The sequence below is a fragment of the Panthera pardus genome, unplaced genomic scaffold (assembly GCF_024362965.1).
Source record: "Panthera pardus isolate Hobbes unplaced genomic scaffold, ASM2436296v1 HiC_scaffold_17, whole genome shotgun sequence".
Lineage (NCBI taxonomy): Eukaryota > Metazoa > Chordata > Mammalia > Carnivora > Felidae > Panthera > Panthera pardus.
The window spans coordinates 149,468,947-149,487,611 of NW_026526732.1; the positions used below are offsets into that span (position 1 = coordinate 149,468,947).

At 52.4% G+C, this 18,665-nt stretch overlaps 2 protein-coding genes across 3 annotated transcripts; both read left to right on the top strand.

Moving 5' to 3' along the window:
• The first annotated feature begins 364 nt into the window (after positions 1 to 364).
• SLC44A4 (solute carrier family 44 member 4) lies at positions 365 to 12,438 on the top strand. 2 transcript variants are annotated; one of them, XM_019438770.2, is made up of 21 exons: positions 365 to 462; positions 2,362 to 2,410; positions 2,971 to 3,044; positions 3,174 to 3,252; positions 4,052 to 4,151; positions 4,232 to 4,357; positions 4,516 to 4,576; positions 5,823 to 5,910; positions 5,991 to 6,074; positions 6,325 to 6,560; positions 6,667 to 6,766; positions 7,420 to 7,512; positions 7,780 to 7,882; positions 9,844 to 10,097; positions 10,180 to 10,274; positions 10,366 to 10,469; positions 10,581 to 10,654; positions 10,876 to 10,946; positions 11,054 to 11,148; positions 11,224 to 11,308; positions 12,191 to 12,438. In XM_019438770.2, exons 1-21 carry the CDS (start codon positions 429 to 431, stop codon positions 12,310 to 12,312), a joined length of 2,127 nt encoding a protein of 708 aa, XP_019294315.2. In that variant the 5' UTR covers positions 365 to 428; the 3' UTR covers positions 12,313 to 12,438. The 2 variants fall into 2 exon arrangements, with proteins under 2 accessions (XP_019294315.2, XP_019294314.2); XM_019438769.2 differs by lacking the exons at positions 6,325 to 6,560; positions 6,667 to 6,766.
• A 352-nt stretch (positions 12,439 to 12,790) lies between these two features.
• On the top strand, positions 12,791 to 16,558 carry NEU1 (neuraminidase 1). The gene is made up of 6 exons (XM_019438772.2): positions 12,791 to 13,035; positions 13,484 to 13,676; positions 14,396 to 14,658; positions 15,170 to 15,352; positions 15,485 to 15,707; positions 15,810 to 16,558. Exons 1-6 carry the CDS (start codon positions 12,871 to 12,873, stop codon positions 16,034 to 16,036), a joined length of 1,254 nt encoding a protein of 417 aa, XP_019294317.1. The 5' UTR covers positions 12,791 to 12,870; the 3' UTR covers positions 16,037 to 16,558.
• The last annotated feature ends 2,107 nt before the right edge of the window (positions 16,559 to 18,665 follow it).

Here is an 18,665-nt window from a genome sequence, read left to right on the forward strand (position 1 = left end):
GGGGTTGGTCAGGGAGGAAGCACACATAGCCAGAGGGAATGTGGGCCCAAGGGACTGAGCAGGATGGACTGGTGTGGACAGCCACCCAAGGGGAGGGGAGGCTTGTGAGAGACCACTGTGGACAGAGTCCAGTCATGGGTGTGAGTGTACCACGAAATAATCTGCAAAAACATGAAGCTTTTTCTTAAAGCGTGCCAGCTCCTTCAAGCCATGGTCCGTGGAGCCCGCGGCAGGCAGCCCCGAGCCCCTGTCGCAGACTTGGCCTTCCAGCCCTCCAGCAGGGCACTGCCCAGGCACGGAGTTGGAAGGAGGAACTAGAATGTGTCAGGACCATAGGCGGAGGTGGGGCTGTGACGTGTGGGAGGGCGGGGCGGGCGGCAGGTGAGCTGCTAGGTCTCCCTGGCTCCAATCACTCTGGAGACTGAGCCATGGGGGGAAAACAGGACGGGGATGAGGCCTATGGTAAGTCTGAGGGCAAGGCTAGGGTAGAGGCCCGGGACCCTCGGAGGGGAGGCCAGCCTGGGCCTGCTCTAGGGGAATGATGGCTGGGGCTGGCCCCGAGAGGAGCTGAGTGGAGTTCTGGGTCCCTGAAGGGAGGGCCCAGAAAAGAGCTGATGGGAGGAAGTAGAACCAGAGTCCTGCGAAGAGGATTGGGTTTAGGGGCCTGGGGCCTTTGCTGAGGAGACTTTGGGGAGTGAAGCTGGGGTCACCATGAGAAGTTAGATGTGGAATCTGGGTCCCGCAGGGCAGGGCCCTGGGAAGCAAAGCCTGAAGGGAAGGAGGCAGGGTCAGGGGCCTGAGCAGAAGGATGGGGCTCAGGGACTGGGAGGGTCTATGTGCTGCAGAGCTTGTGGTGAGGCCGGGGTCTGGCCCCCATCAGGAGGAATGGGGTCCCTGTGAGGAGGAGGAGTTCCAGCCTGGACTCTGGGGTCTCTGAGGGGAAAAGGTACTAGAGGTCTGCCTGCCAGAGTCTCTGTGAACAGTGACAGCAGGACTGGGGTGTGTTTGGGGGTCCCTATGAGGAGTTAGGGCTATGGATCTCTGTGGAGAAGGGGCCACGGCCTGCCCCTGAGGTCTCTGTTAGGAGGGGGAGCCTTCTCAGGGTATCATGAGAGATCCAGGCAGGGGGTTGAGAGGTTCCTGAGAATGGTAGGGTCTGAGGGGAGAGGAAGTAGAGAGCCTATCTGCAGAATCTCCATAAGGAACAGGGGCTAGGAGCCTGTCCCAGAGACCCCTAAGATTAGGGGTGGGGGGCAGTCTGAGAGGAGAGGAAACTGGGACACAGCCTCTGGGACCCCTGTGAGCAGTAAGGGCTCGGAGCCTGCCTGCAGGGGTCCCTTGGGGTTTGGGGGTCTGAGCTCCTGGTCTGGAGGGGAGGGAACCCCAAGGGAGGGGCCTCCCAGAGGCATAGCTTGAGTTCCTAAGCACGCTAGGGGAAGGAGCAGTAAGGACTCCCCGGTCAACTTCCTGGAGCAGCTTTGGGTCAATCATTGATCTCATATCCGAGAGCCATGGAGGGACAGAGTCCAGAGCAACAGATCCCACCCCTTCCCACACTCTTGCCCAACCCTTCCCTCCTCTGTGCCCACACAGGACCCTAAGCTGCCTGGCCCCAGCTCCTCCCTGTGTGTACTCAGGGAGGACCAGGAACAGGACATGGCCACAATCTCAAACGGCCACAATCTCAACTGCCAGGCTCAGGTGTCACCCTGACCGCTCGTCCAGAGACTGGCAGGAGCCTGGGGATCAGGGTTTACAGGGGCCGTCCATGCCCCGGCCCTGCAGGAGTTAATGCCTTTGGCTCTTTCCCTATGGCCTTGGGCCAGAGGGTGGAGGTAGGGCCTGGGGCAGCTGTGGGGAGGGGCTGTGACCTCCCTGAGGTGCTCTAGACCTGTGCCCACCCTGGACTGGGTACAGGGAGGGGAAAGGGATAAGGATTGGGGCATGAGAGCCACTGAGATGGCTTAACTCAGAGTCCCACATCCCAGCCATAGGGAGACACAAGAGAAAAGGGCCAGGATGGGGACAGAAAGCAAAGGCTATTTCCCTGGCTGCCAGCCTTGAGGTATGAGCTGGAAAGAACCTGTTAAGGCCCCTTTTTCCCCTCCCTCCAAGGCCACCTTGGTAGAATTCATGGTAAGCAGTCAGGCTGCTGACCAGGCCTTGATCCTACCTCTCCTGCTCTCCAGTTTCCTCTCCAGTCAGCCCTGCCCCTGTCCGTCTCCCCGCAAACTCCTGAGGCCCAGGAAGGATCCTGGGCCAGGGTAGGATAATGCTGTAAGGGAGGATGTGGGAGGGACAGGAGATGGGAAGAGACATTCACTCAGGGTCTCACACTGCACTCCTCCCTGTGCCCCTCAGGGAAACCAGCCAAGTATGACCCCTCCTTTCGAGGTCCCATCAAGAACAGGTGAGTTCTGGGCACTGCCCCAACTGGTGGGGGGAGGGGGGAGGAGGTTGGTTTTGCTTTGTATTTGCTGAAATATTGGTAAAAAGCTTATAAAAAAAAAAAAGAAGAAGAAGAAAGAAAGAAGGAAACAAAACTCCTGCCTCAAGAGAATGGGGCCCTTGGGGGGATTCTTGTGTCTGGAGGGGGCACACGGGGGCTTCTGGGGTGCTAGTGATAGTCTTCACCTGGTTTCTTGACCTGGGAGCTGGCTACACAGGCCTTTGCTTTTTGGGAAAATTCATCCAGCTGAGCACTTACAAGTTGTGTACTTTTCTGTGTCATACTTCAGAAGAAAGTTTACTCACCGAGAAAAATGGTATTTTGTTCTTTTGTGGCCCCTGCCCCGACAAATGGAAACAAGTGCTTCTTATTTATTTCCTGATGCCTTGTGAGAGGTTTTCTTAAAGAAATAAAATAAAACGTACCCACCCTCCAACATCCCCCCACTCTCCAGCCCGTGACTCCTCCAGACCATACTCCCCACATCCCCTCTCCAAAAACTTCCCCCACTTCTCTCCCAGGAGCTGTACAGATATCGTCTGCTGTATCCTCTTCCTTCTCTTCATTCTGGGTTACATCGTGGTGGGGATCGTGGGTGAGTTTCCAGCTACGCTGTGCTGGGGCCATGGCTGGGGCAATAACCTGGGGAGGGACCATCCCCATGGCTCCTCCCCGCCCCCGAAATTCCCTCCCTCCAGTGATTCATCTCTGCATCTGCTTCCAGCTTGGGTGTACGGAGACCCCCGGCAGGTCCTCTACCCCAGGAACTCTACTGGGGCCTACTGCGGGGTGGGGGCCAACAAGTGAGTATGAAGGAAGGAAAAGGGGACACAAAGGAGGAGGTGAGGTGGGTGGTGGGCAGAGAACCCCAACACTCAAGCTCCAGAGCCTTCCTCTGCTGCCCACCCCCCACCACCCTTCCTGAATCTCACCACTCTAGGCCATGTTGAGCAGCCTCCAATCCTGGGCACCTGGCTTCTGATTTCCGCCCCCCCAAAGTAGGAGGCGGAGTCATGGTTAAGTGCATGGATTTTCAAGTTCAGAGTTTGGTATTTGAATCCCCAACCAGGCTAATAAGTTCTGGTTGTATGGCCTTGGGCAAGGTACTCAACTTCTCTGAGCTTTGATTTCCTCATCTGAAACACAAGGGTGATCCCCCAAGTGATGCCATCAGTTCCTCATGCAGGAAACTTTCAGTAAATAATAAAACCTGAGCAGTTACAGTGTGTGCTATGTTCCAGGCAGCGTACTTTGCCCACACAAACTCATTTAATCCCTATGAAGTAGGTACTATCATCTTACACCTGATGGAATTGAGGCAGTGGGCAGTTAAATGACTTGCTCAAGGTCATAAACCTCTTAATCATTTGTTAGCAATTTCGATGTTCCATTAACTCTGGGAAATCTTCTGGGTGGCCCCTGTATCTCCCTAGCCTGAGCTTCCTAAGGGCAGGAGCTCCGTGGTGTGTCTCATGGTATGGACCTGCCCCACCCCGCCCCCCCGGCTGGGCCCACTGTACTCTTGAGACACAGCCCTGGCAGTCCTCCCCTCTCCGCACACCTGACCAGGCCCTGATGCCCACACTTCCTTCCCTCCTGCAGAGATAAACCGTATCTTCTCTACTTCAACATCTTCAGCTGCGTCCTGACCACCAACATCATCACGGTGGCTGAGAACGGCCTGCAGTGTCCCACACCCCAGGTCAGAGCCTGGGACCTGCCTCTGCCCAGATCTCCCCCAGGGTCTGGGTACCAGCCCCTCAGCATGCTCTCTGCCCCCAGGTATGCGTGTCCTCCTGCCCAGAGGTCGCATGGACCGTGGAAGTAAACCAGTTCTCACAGAAGGTTGGGGAGGTCTTCTACACTGCAAACAGGAACTTTTGTCTGCCAGGGGTGCCCTGGGACATGGTGAGAGCAGCCTCCAATGTCATCGCTGTGGTCAAGGGGGAGCACATGGGTGGGGGTGAGGAGGAGTTGGGTAGGTGATTACGGTGGTGGTGGTGATGAGGGAGCTCACTCCTTCATCCTGCTCTGTGTGTGTCTGTATGTCCTCCCCCCACCCCCAGCCAGTGATCCAAAGCCTGCAACAAGAGCTCTGCCCCAGTTTCCTCCTCCCTTCCGCTCCAGGTGAGAAGCTGTGCTCCTTCCTCAGGCATCCTCTAGTCCTATGATTTTATTGCTCAGGTGAGGAGGGCAGACCCAGAGAGAGCCAAGTCATACAGCTTGCGTGACAGAATTGGAATCAGCACCAGGTCTTGATCTTCCTGTGCAGCAGGACCCTACAGACAGACCCTGTGTCTGTTGTGCACCAGGCACCCAGATAGACGCAGGGCAGATGAAACTGCTCCCAGCTTGAGCTACGTTTTAGGTACAGAGATCAGAGGTGTTCACAAAGACACTGCCCGAGAATCAGAAATAGACCGGATGTCCATTCAAACGTACAAGCAAACGTGGCCAGGTGGTGGGATCACAGTCAACTTTTTCATTCTTCCTATATGTTCTTTTTTCCAATAGTACATGTTATTTTTTAAGAGAAAAAACTTTAATTATAACATGAGAAAAGATATCTGATTCTCAATATAGATGCTATAAAAAGTATCTCAAATGAATGCTCCAAATCATATCTGGATTCCAGCACTTTCCAGCTGTATGGTCTTGGGCCAATTACGTATCCTCTCTGAGCTTTGTTTCCTCATCTTAAGAATGTAAATGTCAAAGCCAGCCTGCCGGCCAAAGTCATTGTGAGGATGGAGATACATGCCTCTGTAGGCACATGATACATGCATCAGGAGATGGGGAAGGGGTCAGAAGGTTTCCTGGAAGAGGTGAGATGGAAGGGATTTCTGGAGGGAGAACATTCAGAGAGAGGAGCAGGGAGAGCAGAAGCACAGAGGTGAGGGGAAACTGGGCTGAGCTCAGCCGGTGGGGGCCTTGAAGCCTGGCCAGGGAGCATGGGCACTCCTGGGCAGAGCTCCTAGAAGTGTCTGAGCAGCAGAATGACCTAGAGCCCTGTAATGGTGAGGCATGGTCTCCCTAGCACCCACGTAGAGGGTGGGTGGAAGGGTGGCAAGGTTGGGGTGGAGTGTAAGAGTTAGGCCAGAGGAAATTAGGGTCTGAACCCAGGAGCGGCAAGGAGGTGGGGGAAGGGGGTATTCAGAGACAGAGAAGGAAGCCTGGACTGGGCTCCCTGGGGCATGAGCTCTCTTTTGGCTGGGGAGTCAAGAGCAGCTGGAGGGAGGGTGAGAGTGGGGAGCAGCAAAGCCCACCTCTCCTCCCTTCCCTAAGCCCACTAGGGGGCTGGGTGGAGACCAGAGGCTTTCAAAGGCAAAGCTCTGGGCCCTCCCACCCAGGAGCCCCGGCTCTCTCCCTCCAGCTCTGGGGCGTTGCCTTCCACTGTTGAACAGTACTCCACCTGAACTCCCAGGGATTTCCAGTAACACCTCCATCTCCCAGGGAATCAGGTGGGCATCCTCCTGCCCCCACATCTCTGTCCTACACCCCTCCCGCACACAACCCCTCTGACTCTGTCTCTCCCCAACAGTGGTCTTCTTGACAGCCTCAATGCCCGTGACATCAGTGTTAAGATCTTTGAAGATTTTGCCCAATCCTGGTATTGGATTCTTGTGTGAGTCACCGATTCCGCTGCTCACTCCTTCCCTTCTGCCCTCCCCGATCCTCTGTCCCCGACCCTAATGTCTGAAACAGAAACTTTGGACAGGGGCGAAGGAGCCGGGGCCCCTGTCCCCAAACCCACCAAGATTTATAAGAGATAGGGGGACTAACCTCTGGGGACATTGGGCATGTGAGGCATTTGGGGGCCTCTGAAGGGGAGAAGATTTGAGGTCTGACCCTCAACTACCTCACCCTGCCTCCAGTGCCCTAGGTGTGGCTCTGGTCCTGAGCCTGCTGTTTATCCTGCTTCTTCGCCTGGTGGCCGGGCCCCTGGTGCTGGTGCTGATCCTCGGGGTGCTGGGCGTGCTGGCATATGGCATCTACCACTGCTGGATGGAGTACCGAGTGCTGCGGGACAAGGGCGCCTCCATCACTCAGCAGGGCATCACCACCAACCTCAGCGCCTACCGCAATGTCCAGGAGACCTGGCTGGTGGCCTGTGAGTGCCCTGCCCACCTCTGGACTTCCAGCCACCTGAGGGCTGCCCCGGGCCATGCTGAGCCCTGGGCCTGACGGAGGCCCCTCTGCCCCCTCTCCGCCCTCAGTGATCGTGCTGGCTGTGCTTGAAGGCATCCTGCTGCTAATGCTCATCTTCCTGCGGCAGCGGATTCGCATCGCCATCGCCCTCCTGAAGGAGGCCAGCAAGTCAGGGCCTGTCCGGGAGGGAGATGGGGCAGAGGACGGGGGGTGCAGGCATGGAACGGCAATTCTGGGAAGGTGGCAGGGAGCCCTGGAGGGGAAGGGCAGAATTATGCAGTGGTTAACACTGCCGTTTGACTCCGTTTTTCTGAGACTCGGTTTGCCCATCTATAAAATGGGGGTAATAATAGTTCTTACTTTGTAGGGTTATCATGAGGATTAAGTGAGTTAGTGTCTTGTCAGGTTCCCAGAACGTGAAGCAGACCCTCCATTAGGAGGATTGAGTGTTAGCTGCGGTGGTGGTGGTTGCGGTTGATGGGCTGGAGCCCAGCAGGAGCCCAGACACACGGAGGAGAAGTAGCAGCTTTTTCCCAACTAGGACCATCAAGAGACCATACTTTGAGGACCCTGTTCCCTTACTCTCCCAGAAGCTGCCCAGATGGCTTCTCTGTGATTCTAATTTCCTCCAAGGGTCCCTAGCGCCTGATTCATTCAATTCAGTTTGTTCAATTAGCACCTCCTATGTGCCCAGCCTGGGGGGACAGAGCAGACCCTGGCAAGGACAGAGGTGGGGACCTTGCCAGGGTCAGCCCCATGAGAAGCTGGGTGGGGGCTGGGGACCGGGGCCATGCTGGTAGACTATTCTTACCTTCCTACAGGGCTGTGGGGCACATGATGTCTACCATGTTCTACCCGCTGGTCACCTTTGTCCTCCTGCTCATCTGCATTGTCTACTGGGCCATGACCGCCCTGTATCCTTTGTTCACATGGCCAGGTCCTCCTGGGGGGAGGGGAGGGGCAATACTCACCTATAAAATGCCTTAGTGCAATTGGAAGAAGGTGCCCCTTCCCCTGGGCAGACACAGGCCTGCCCCTGGACAGAGTTGAAGGAGTGAGCCCAGGCTGAATTCCAATCCTTTGTGCAGTGAACGACCTGCACAAGTACCTGGGAATGGGTCTCTGAGGAGGAGACCTGTAGAGACCGCCATGTGACTATGCTTTCCTTGACTCCCCTCTGGGTACCTGGCCACATCGGGGCAACCCCAATATGTCCTCTGGGCACCCAACGCCAGTTTGCCCAGCTGCGAGAAAGTGCAAATGAATACATCATGCAACCCCATGGTGAGGGGACTTAGGGTGGACATGGAGGCATCCATGGGGGTGAAGTGACCTTAGGGGCCAACTGCTCCAAATCCCTCATTGTGCAGCAGAGACTGAGGACCAGAGAGAAAAAGGAGTTCACTCAAGGTCACACAACAGGCCCCCAGCAGAGCCAGAAAGGGAGCCAGCACTGGACTCCAGATCCAGTACTCCTGCCGAGCTACCTCCTTATTCAGAGAAGGAAACTGAGGCTGGAAGAGAAGGCATACTGGCCCTGGGAAAGCTGGCTACCAGCACTTCCCACTCCTCCCCTGGACTTGCCTCTGCCAGGAGGACATTAGCTACTCAGTCTCCAGTCTCAGTCCATTCATCTGTAAAATGGAGATAATCCTAATATCTGTCCTCAGGGGAGCTGAGAAGATTAAACAACATTGGGCACATAAAGTGCTTTGAACAATGTCTGGCACCTGATAAGAGCTGACAGTTGTAGATGCGTTTTTGTTTAGTTGTTTTTGTTTTAGATAGGGTTCAAGCCCAGCACGGGGCCCAGTGCAACACTTGAACTCATGACCCTGAGATCAAGAGTGTGACACTTAACCGACAGAGACACCCAGGTGCTCCAGTTTTGCTTAGTCTTTTGAAGTCTTTCTCCCTGGGAACATGGCGGCACCCTAGGCAAGAGGCGGGTGGGACTCGGCCTTCCCCACACTCCCTGCAGGCTCTCAGAAAGTGGCACTGAACTGCCCGCAATCTGCTGTCCTCAGAGCTTTCATGTGGCCAACTCATCTGAGCTGGGACGCACAGGCATCAGCTCACTCTATAAAAGGGGAGGGAGACTGGTTTACATTAGGGAGGACCCACCATGTGCCAGGCACTAGGTATGCAAAGCTGCAAATGACCTGGTTCTTGCTTTCGACTTGCTCAGGATCTAGCAGCAGAGACTGACACAAAGCCACACAAAGGGCAAAGTAGTTTATTTTCTTATAAAATTTCAAACATACACTGAGCAATTTCAGCAATTATCAAGATTTTTGTCACATTTGCTGGACAGGGTGGTTTTTAAATTTCAGTTTCTTACTTTTTATCATGGAAATTTTCAAACACACACAAACCCTCAACTTCCCACTGTCCTGTTTCATCCATTCCTCCCCACCCCTGCAATTCTTTTTTTCTGGAGTTTTTAAAGGTAAATTCTGGACATGAGCGCCAATTCACTTGTAGACACATCAGGATGGATCTCCACAGATAAGGACTCTTTTTTTTTTTTAATGTTTTTATTTATTTTTGACACAGAGAGAGAGAGACAGAGCATGAGTGGGGGAGGGGCAGAGAGAGAGAGGGAGACACAGAATTTGAAGCAGGCTCCAGGCTCCGAGCTGTCAGCACAGAGCCTGATGCGCTGCTTGAACTCACGGACCACAAGATCATGACCTGAGCAGGAGTTGGACTGAGCCACCCAGGCACCCCGGGGTTTTTTTTTTTTGTTTTTTTTTTAAAGTAATCTCTACCCCCCAATGTGAGGCTTGACCCTAAGATCAAAAGTCACATGCTCTACTGACTGAGCCCACCAGGTGCCGCAACAGATAAGGATTTTTAAAAAGCATAACGACTATACCACTATCATACCCAACAAGGTTAGCAATGATTCCTTAATACCAGCTAATACCCAGTCTGTTCATTTTCGCTAGAAAGCATTCAGTGGAAGTTGCAGAGGCTATTTTAGAGGGGATTGCTGATTGGGTGCCAAGGTGCTGGTCACACTGCCTTCACGCCATTAAGGCTCAGCCCACGAGGCCTGGATGCTCTTGTGTCCATATGGAGACTGAGGGAAAACTAATTACTCTCACATGATAGGCAATCTGAACCCAACTTGAACCTGGAGAAGAATCTTCTGGAAGGAAATGGCTTCCCCAATTCAGGGAGGCTGCTACTCTGGGAGTGGCAGGAGTTGGCTGGGAATGACTCTACTCTGTCACCCCCAGGCCCAACCCGTGAACTCCTCATGCCCAGGACTGATGTGCATCTTCCAGAGCTACTCATCCACGGGTCTGGTAAAGCGTTCTCTCTTCAACTTGCAAATCTATGGGGTCCTTGGGCTATTCTGGACCCTCAACTGGGTACTGGCCCTGGGCCAGTGTGTCCTGGCTGGGGCTTTTGCCTCCTTCTACTGGGCCTTGGACAAGCGTCGGGACATCCCCACCTTCCCCCTGATCTCTGCCTTCATCCGCACACTCCGGTAAGCCTGGGGCAGGGAGCTGGGAATTGTGAGCATGGGAGTCCAGGGGTCCTGGAGCTGCCTCTACTTAACCCCTCTGCAGATACCACACTGGGTCGCTAGCCTTTGGAGCCCTCATCCTGACCCTTGTGCAGATAGCCCGGGTCGTTTTGGAGTACATTGACAACAAACTGAGAGGTGAGCAGCTAGCCCCTTGGGGAGCGGCTGTCAGGGGCCAGTGACCAAACATAAGTCGTCCCCCCCCCCCCCCGCTCCCCTTTACTCCCAGGAGCCCAGAACCCTGTGGCCCGCTGCATCATGTGCTGCTTTAAGTGCTGCCTCTGGTGCCTGGAGAAGTTTATCAAGTTCCTAAACCGCAATGCCTACATCATGGTAAGCCCTCCTACACAAGCAGCCCCTTGCTCTGGGGTCCCTTGGCCCAGGCCCCTGCCCTGGCCCAGGTAAGCTGTGCACAGGTAACTCTGATCTTTCGACCTCACTCAGATTGCCATCTACGGGAAGAATTTCTGTGTCTCAGCCAAAAATGCCTTCATGCTGCTCATGCGGAACATTGTCAGGTCAGGTTGTCCCCCACCCCCATGATCTCCCACCCAAGGCCGGGTTCCTGGGCATGCTGTGCTCAGAGGGCCTCGAGCTTGGTTTAATGTTCTGCTGCCTCCATCCATCTTCAAATGTGACCAATTTTCGTTTTACATCTGACACAGCAACTTATATAGCCAGTCCCATTTCTAACTCTGCCAGTTCCCTCATGCCCGACCCACCCCAACTTGCCATACAGGGTGGTCGTTCTGGACAAAGTTACAGACTTGCTGCTGTTCTTTGGGAAGCTGCTGGTGGTTGGAGGTGTTGGTAAGAACCAGGGCTGGGAGTTACAGGCACAAAGGGCAGGGGCACAGGGCAGCCAAACAGGTGACCTCAGAGAAGGGATGACACTGACCTCCAGACCTCTCCCACAGGGGTCCTGTCCTTCTTTTTTTTCACCGGTCGAATCCAGGGGCTGGGCACAAATTTTGAGAGCCCCTCCCTCAACTATTACTGGCTGCCCATCATGGTGAGTGATTCCCTGGCTCTGCCTTGCGGTCCAGCAACCCCCCAAAGGAAGTCTAACACGTCCTGTATCTTCCAGGTCTCCATCCTGGGAGCCTACGTCATCGCCAACGGCTTCTTCAGTGTTTTTGGCATGTGTGTGGACACACTCTTTCTCTGTTTCTGTAAGTAGACACCCTCTACCAGTTCTCCCAAATTTCAAGGTGCCAGATTATTTAGGGTTTTTTGGAGACCTGGTGCTTTTAGAAACAGCAATTTTGCTAGTTAACAACAACTTTGCTAGTTTGCTAATTGGCAGGGTCCCCCAAGAAAGAACATTTCAGGGGAGAGGACTCTGGTACCCTTCCCTAACTAGAAGTTAGTCACAAAAGACTTCCCAGCAGATGGCTGTAGTGAGTGGGGATTTTCTTACCCTCCTACATACAGTTGACCATTGAGCAACACAGGTTTGGACTCCACAGATCAACTTAAGTGTGGATTCTTTTTGATAAATACCGTACAATACTGTAAATGTATTTTCTCTTTCTTAGGATTTTCTTAACATTTTTTCCCTAGGTTATTTTATTGTAAGAATACAATACACAGTATATATAACATACAACATATGTCTTGTCTGTTTATATTATCAGTCCAACTTTGGATCAACAGTAGGCTATTAAATTTGGGGAATCAAAAGTCATAGGTGGATTGTTGACTGCACTGAGGTCAGCGCCCCTTAGCCCATGTGTCGCTCAAGGGTCAACTCTACATTCAAGATTTAGTACCTACTCCAATCTGTAATACCCGATTGACATGCATTTTGTTGTTGTTGTTGTTGTTGTTGTTGTTGTTGTTAGCGTTACCACGCTATGAAATATTATTGATCACACTTTACCGATGAGAAACAAATTATATAACCTACCCAGTAGGTTACAAAACCTGACCCGAAAAGAACAGCCCGTGGCGTTGCAGCCTAAAACCAGGCAGCTTGTCTCGTCTTCCCTGATTTTCCCGGGGAGTGGGGTGGCCCCAGAGGGTCCGCTCTAACGGTCTGTGTTGCGGCTCAGTGGAAGACCTGGAGAGGAATGACGGCTCCCTGAACAAGCCGTACTACATGCCCACAGCCCTTCTGAAGATTCTAGGCAAGAAGAACGAAGCGCTCCCGGGGGACAAGAAGAGGAAGAAATGAAAGATGCGGCCCTGATTCAGGGCTGCACCCCTCCTGTACAGCCTCCCAGCCTCACCCCTCCTTCCAGATCTCGATTTTGTAGTTTAAAAAAATTTATTAAAGGTTGATATTTTGTTTTCTCAAAAAGTCTGAGACTTTCATTCCCTCCATGACATGCAGTCCTTTTTTTGGTCGCTTTTTTTTTTCGCCACTAGCCCTTTAAAATAGGCTCCGCCCCCATGACGCTCCCCGGTGCCACGGCCAACCAAAAGGTTCCTGCGGAATGATGCCAGCCTCTTCTTCATCCCAGCCAATAAGCTGGGATGAAGTCCAGGTCACAGGCTCTGGGGCTTCAGAAAGAGCCAATTGGAGGGTCCAGCTCCAAGGCGCTAAAAGGTCATGTGGGGAGTCAGAGAGAGGAGTCAGCCAATTAGAGTCGCGGAAGTGCGGCAGGTGGCTCGACTCGGGACGGGTGGGGGTGGTGGGGAGGGAATAGCTAGCATTTAAAGGGCCCGGTCAGCTGACAGACGCCAGCCCGCGTCTAACCCAGGGGGCTTGGGTCTGGCTGCCCGGGGAGAGATGATGGCGGATCGAGCCGGACAAGTGCTCCTGGGCAGACCCAGGGACCCGCGGATGCCGGGGTTCTGGGGAGGCTGTAGAGTTCAGGTATTGGCCACGATCATCTTCCTGCTGCTTTTGTCTCTGGCAGAATCTGGCGCTTGGGCAAAGAATGACTTCAGCCTGGTGAGTCTCCCCTCGTATATCCCCATCCCCGACCCACGCGGGTGGTCTGTATCCAGCGTCCCCCGGGACGCGGGCTGCTGAGATCCCTCTCCTCCGAGGGACTCTCCCGCCGCTCTCGGACCCCGTTTCCTCCATCCATTCCCAACCCCTCTTCCTCAGCGGGTCCTTGTCCTCTTGCCCTCTGAGTCTCCTCTTCATTCCAGCTCCTTCTCCACCTCCAACCTCCCAGAAGGTTCCTTCTCCCCTCAGAGCCCTTCCCCCGCTCCGAGCCCCCAGCTTTGTTCCAAACTGTCCTCAGGTTCCCCTTCCTTATTCTAGGACACACACCCCCTCCCACTCTGATTCCCAGCACCCCGTCTTTCCCAGGGACACTCGACTCGGAGCCACTATTCAACCGTCCTAAAACCTGAAGTCAAATTTGTATTGATCCTTCCTCCTCCCTTCGCAGGTTCAGCCGCTGGTGACCATGGAGCAGCTGCTGTGGGTAAGCGGGAGGCAGATCGGTTCTGTGCACACCTTCCGAATTCCGCTCATCACAACCACTCCTCAGGGCACTCTCCTTGCCTTTGCTGAGGCCAGAAAAATGTCCACATCGGATGAGGGGGCCAAGTTCATTGCTCTTCGTAGGTCCTTGGACCAAGGTATAAAGATTCCTGAGTGGCAAGTGCTGGTGTTAGGCTGGATGGGTGGGGAGACTGACCTGCCCAAGGGCTCTTGACATAGGACCTCTGGGAAGGCTCGAGGCCTGAGTCCCTGAGGGGACTTAAGGAGGGAAGCAGTACAGAGCAGTGATCTGGAAATTGTAATCACCTAGGGTTGAACATTCAAAATTTATTGAGCACCTGCTATATACAGAAACTGTTCTAGGTTGTGTGAGTATGGCTGTGAACAAAGTAGACCAAAAATCCCTGTCCTCGTGGGGCTTATATTGTCTGTGCGGAGACCGACAATAAGCATAATAAATAGGCAAGTTTATTTTTTGTATTGGAAAGGGATAAATATAATGGAGAGAAATAAAACAAGATGTTGCAGATTGGTTGCAATTTTAAATAGGTGACTTTTGAGTAAAGAAGGTGAGAGTAACCCTGAGGAAGAGTGTACCAGGCAGATGTCACAAGCCTGTGGCTTTTCTCCAGGAGAAAACTATTTGAGGAATGAGAAGGAGCTTGTGGGATAGGATGGAGTGAGCAAGGGTAGAATAGATAAGGTCAGACACGTAAGGCGGGGGTGGGGGAGGCAGGTTTTTAGGGCTCTGGGGCCATTCTAAGGCCTTAGAGCCCTAGCAAGAGGTGGAAATTAACAGGGAGAGGTAGAAAAGGCTTCGAGTGCTCACCCTGGATTTCTTCTCTTTTTTCTTTAGGCAGCACATGGTCTCCTACAGCCTTCATTGTAGATGATGGGGACACCCCGGATGGGCTGAACCTGGGGGCAGTGGTGAACGATATGGAGACAGGAGTGGTGTTTCTTTTCTATTCCCTCTGTGCTCACAAGGCTGGCTGCCAGGTGGCCTCCACTATGTTGGTGTGGAGCAAAGATGATGGTGTTTCCTGGAGCCCTCCCCGGAACCTCTCCTTGGATATTGGCACCGAGATGTTTGCCCCCGGACCAGGCTCAGGCATTCAGGTCTCTATCCTGAGATGGGTGGAGGGGGCTGCCTTTTGGAGAGTCTGGAAGATGCCCCCAATTAGACTTTTTCCCAGGGAGAAGGACTTATGAAGTCAGATTTTCTCTTAGATGGGATTCCTTGGAAGAAAGGGGCATCCTGGGAGGAACCCCCTCCTGAGGAAAGATAGAATTTTGCCATTGTCTTCCCATTTGGGGGTTGTACACAGCTTGGTGAGTGAGCACACCAAGCATGGGTTTAAGCTCCCATACACCTCTGTGGCTGGACCCCCTTGTTTGATGCACAACCTATCTGGTGTATACCCTAGATGTCCTAAAGGAGCTTATTCTGCAAGAGTTTCTTAATTCAGGCAGTGGATACTTATGGGATCCTCCTGGGACCCTCAGTACCAAGGACAGAATTGAAGAGGACCAGATGTATTCTCACACTTAGGAGGTGATGGGTTCTCTTTCTCTACCTGTGAGCCTCTACAGTGTCTCCCTCAGTGACATCCAGCTTCCTTTCCCACAGAAACAGCGGGAGCCGCAGAAGGGCCGCCTCATCGTGTGTGGCCATGGGACACTGGAGCGGGATGGGGTCTTCTGCCTCCTCAGTGATGATCACGGTGCCACCTGGCGCTATGGCAGTGGGGTCAGCGGCATCCCCTATGGCCAGCCCAAGCGGGAAAACGATTTCAACCCTGATGAGTGCCAGGTCAGGAGTCCATGGGCTATTCCCCACCCACTCCACAGGCCCTGCCCTCCAGAGCACCATTTCACTCACAGACCCAGGATTTGCCCTGCCCCCTTCCTTGGGTCTTCCTGAAGCCATTTTCCCTCTCTTCAGCCCTATGAGCTCCCAGATGGCTCAGTCGTCATCAACGCCCGGAACCAGAACAACTACCACTGCCATTGCCGAATTGTCCTCCGCAGCTACGATGCCTGTGATACCATACGGCCTCGCGATGTGACCTTCGACCCTGAGCTTGTGGACCCTGTGGTAGCTGCAGGAGCTGTAGCCACCAGCTCCGGCATTGTCTTTTTCTCCAATCCAGCCCATCCAGAGTTCCGTGAGTGTCTGTTGGGGGCGGGGGGTCGTCAGGGGAGCCCCTTTTATCTAGAGAGGGTGTGGCCACAGACCCTCCTTTTTCTGACTCTGCTGCCCTCCCCAGGAGTGAACCTGACCCTGCGTTGGAGTTTCAGCAATGGTACATCATGGCGGAAAGAGACAGTCCAGCTGTGGCCAGGCCCCAGTGGCTACTCCTCACTGGCAGCCCTGGAGGGCAACGTAGGCGGGAAGGACCAGGCCCCCCAGCTCTACGTCCTGTATGAGAAAGGCCGGAATCAGTACACCGAGAGTATCTCCCTGGCCAAAGTCAGCGTGTATGGGACACTCTGAGCTGTACACCTGCCACCAGAGTAGAAGGCCCTGGACTCAGCCTTCAGAACCATGGGCCCGTAGCGGGTCTGCTAGAGGTGCCTAAAAGACAGTTCCACCTGCCTGTAGACTGTAGCCTTTTGCAAAATCGATTTCTCTTTGACAGGGAAGTCACTCTTTTAGGACTACAAGCCTGGCTTGTTCCATACAGGGTGTCCTGCCCTCACTTAGGAGCACATCCCTTCCACATCATTGCTGGCTCTGGCCCCCTACCCCCTTTTGCCTTCCTAGGGCAGTGATTGGTCCTTTTTTTAGGCGGGGTTAGGTAGGCCTGTGGAATTGAATATATTTGGACTCAGGGAATTGGGGAAGGCTGAGCTTCCTCTTTAGGGTAAGATACTGGCTATGGAGCAGGTTGGTGAAAGTACTGTAAGGGCAATATTTGCATTCAGGGTAAAGAACTAGGTGCGCCACCCACCTAGACTATTTATAAATTGAACTATTTGTAAACTTAATGTTTTTAATGAAGGAGAGTGAGCACTTGTAATGTCTCTGTGGTTCTGTCCATGCAGATGCGTGTTCTTCACGTACACTTGTAAGAGGCTGGGAATGAGCTCTGTGGAAGAAGCTGCTGTTGCCCATGAAAGTCGCAGCACTTTGGCGGTTAAATCCTCTTTTCCCTTTCACATCTTCCTCATCACAGAAAAACAGATTCATCTTCATAGGTGTCATGAGGAGTAGCAGGGGGAGCCCCATGAGATATTAAGCAATCTGCTCTGTTTTATATCTGAGATGGAGTGGGATACTGTCTTCCATCAAGCCAGGGGCAGGTGTGTGAAATGCAGATGGAAAGCCTTTCCCAGGCCAGCCCAGCCCAGCAGAGAAATAAGCATTGTGACAATTTACCTGAGAAAATAGCACCATCCTAAGGCAGATGCTATTGAACACATGAGTGGAAGAGCCATGCCTTTACTCCATGTGGAAAGAAAATACAATGCCTACATAAGCTTTGGTGGTCTGAATCTCAAAGACTCAGGGGGCGCTGGGTGGGTCAATTGGTTAAGCATCCTGACTCTTGGTTTCAGCTCAGGTCATGATCTCACGGTTCATGAGTTCAAGCCCCACATTGGGCTCTGTGCTGACAATGTGGAGCCTGCCTGGGATTCTTCTCTCCTCTCTCTGTTTCCTTTCCTTTCCTGCTCATGTTCTCTCTCTCTCAAAAAAAAAAAAAAAAAAAAAAAAATCTCCCTTTTCCTCTACCCCTCCCCCCGCTCCCTCAATAAAAATTTTAAAAAATGAGGGGCGCCTGGGTGGCTCAGTCGGTTAAGCGTCCGACTTCGGCTCAGGTCACGATCTCGCGGTATGTGAGTTTGAGCCCTGCGTCGGGCTCTGTGCTGACTGCTCAGAGCCTGGAGCCTGTTTCAGATTCTGTGTCTCCCTCTCTCTCTGACCCTCCCCCGTTCATGCTCTGTCTCTCTTTGTCTCAAAAATAAATAAATGTTAAAAAAAAAAATTTTTTTTTTTAAATTTTTAAAAAATGAAAGAATGTCAAAGACTGAGGAATAAGGGTCACATTGACATACAGTTGCAGTTTATTTTACTTTCAACTTCCTTCTCTAAGAAATGTTAGGATAATTCATTCCATCAGAAAAAGTGAAAAAATGGAATAATCTCACTGTATATGAGGATATGGTGTAATTTAATTTTGTTATATTTTATCCAGAATTTGTGGTCAATAATGTAATACTTTAATTTTTTGACTTACATTTGTGAAAACAAAGGTAGAGAAAACGGGTTAATGAACCCCGTGTACACCCTATGTATCCAACGTTTGCTTCTTATTTTTTCTTTTTCACTTTGATTTTTTTTTTTTTTTTGAGCGAGAGAGAGAGAGAGGTAGAGAGAAAAATCCCAAGCCAGCTTTGCACTGTTAACACCGAGCCTGACACAGAGCTTGATTCCACAAACTGTGAGATCATGACCTGAGCCAAAACCAAGAGTTAAATGCTTAACCAATTGAGCCACCCAGGCACCCCTCTTTGTTGAAATACTTTGAAGCAAATATCAGACCTTGTGACATTCATCCCTACCTTTTTTCCTTTTTTTTTTTTTTTTTCTTTTTAAGAGCGAAAGTTCATGCACAAGAGCAGGGGAGAGGGGCAGAGGGAGAGACAGAATCTTAAGCAGGCTCCACATTCAGCAAGGAGCCCAACAAGGATCCCACGACCTTGAAATATAAGCGGAGCTGAAATCGAGTCAAACACTCAATAAACTGAGCCACCCAGGTGCCTCCACCCTTACATTCTTGAGTGTGTATCTCACCCTTTAAAATGGAACATTTTATTATGTAACCATAATGCCATTGCACACCCATAACTAACTCTGGTATTATCTAATACCCAGTCAACGTGCAAATTTCATCAAATGTCTCAATGTCTTATTTATAGTTGATTTGTTCAAATCAGGATCCAGGGGTGCCTGGGTGGCTCAGTCAGTTGAGCAGCTGATTTCAGCTCAGGTCATGATCTCACAGTTTGTGAGTTCCAGTCCCGCATAGGGCTCTATGCTGACAGTTTGGAGCCTGGAGCCTGCTTTGGGTTCTGTGTCTCCCTCTGTCTCTGCCCCTCACCTGCTTGTTCTCTCTCAAAAA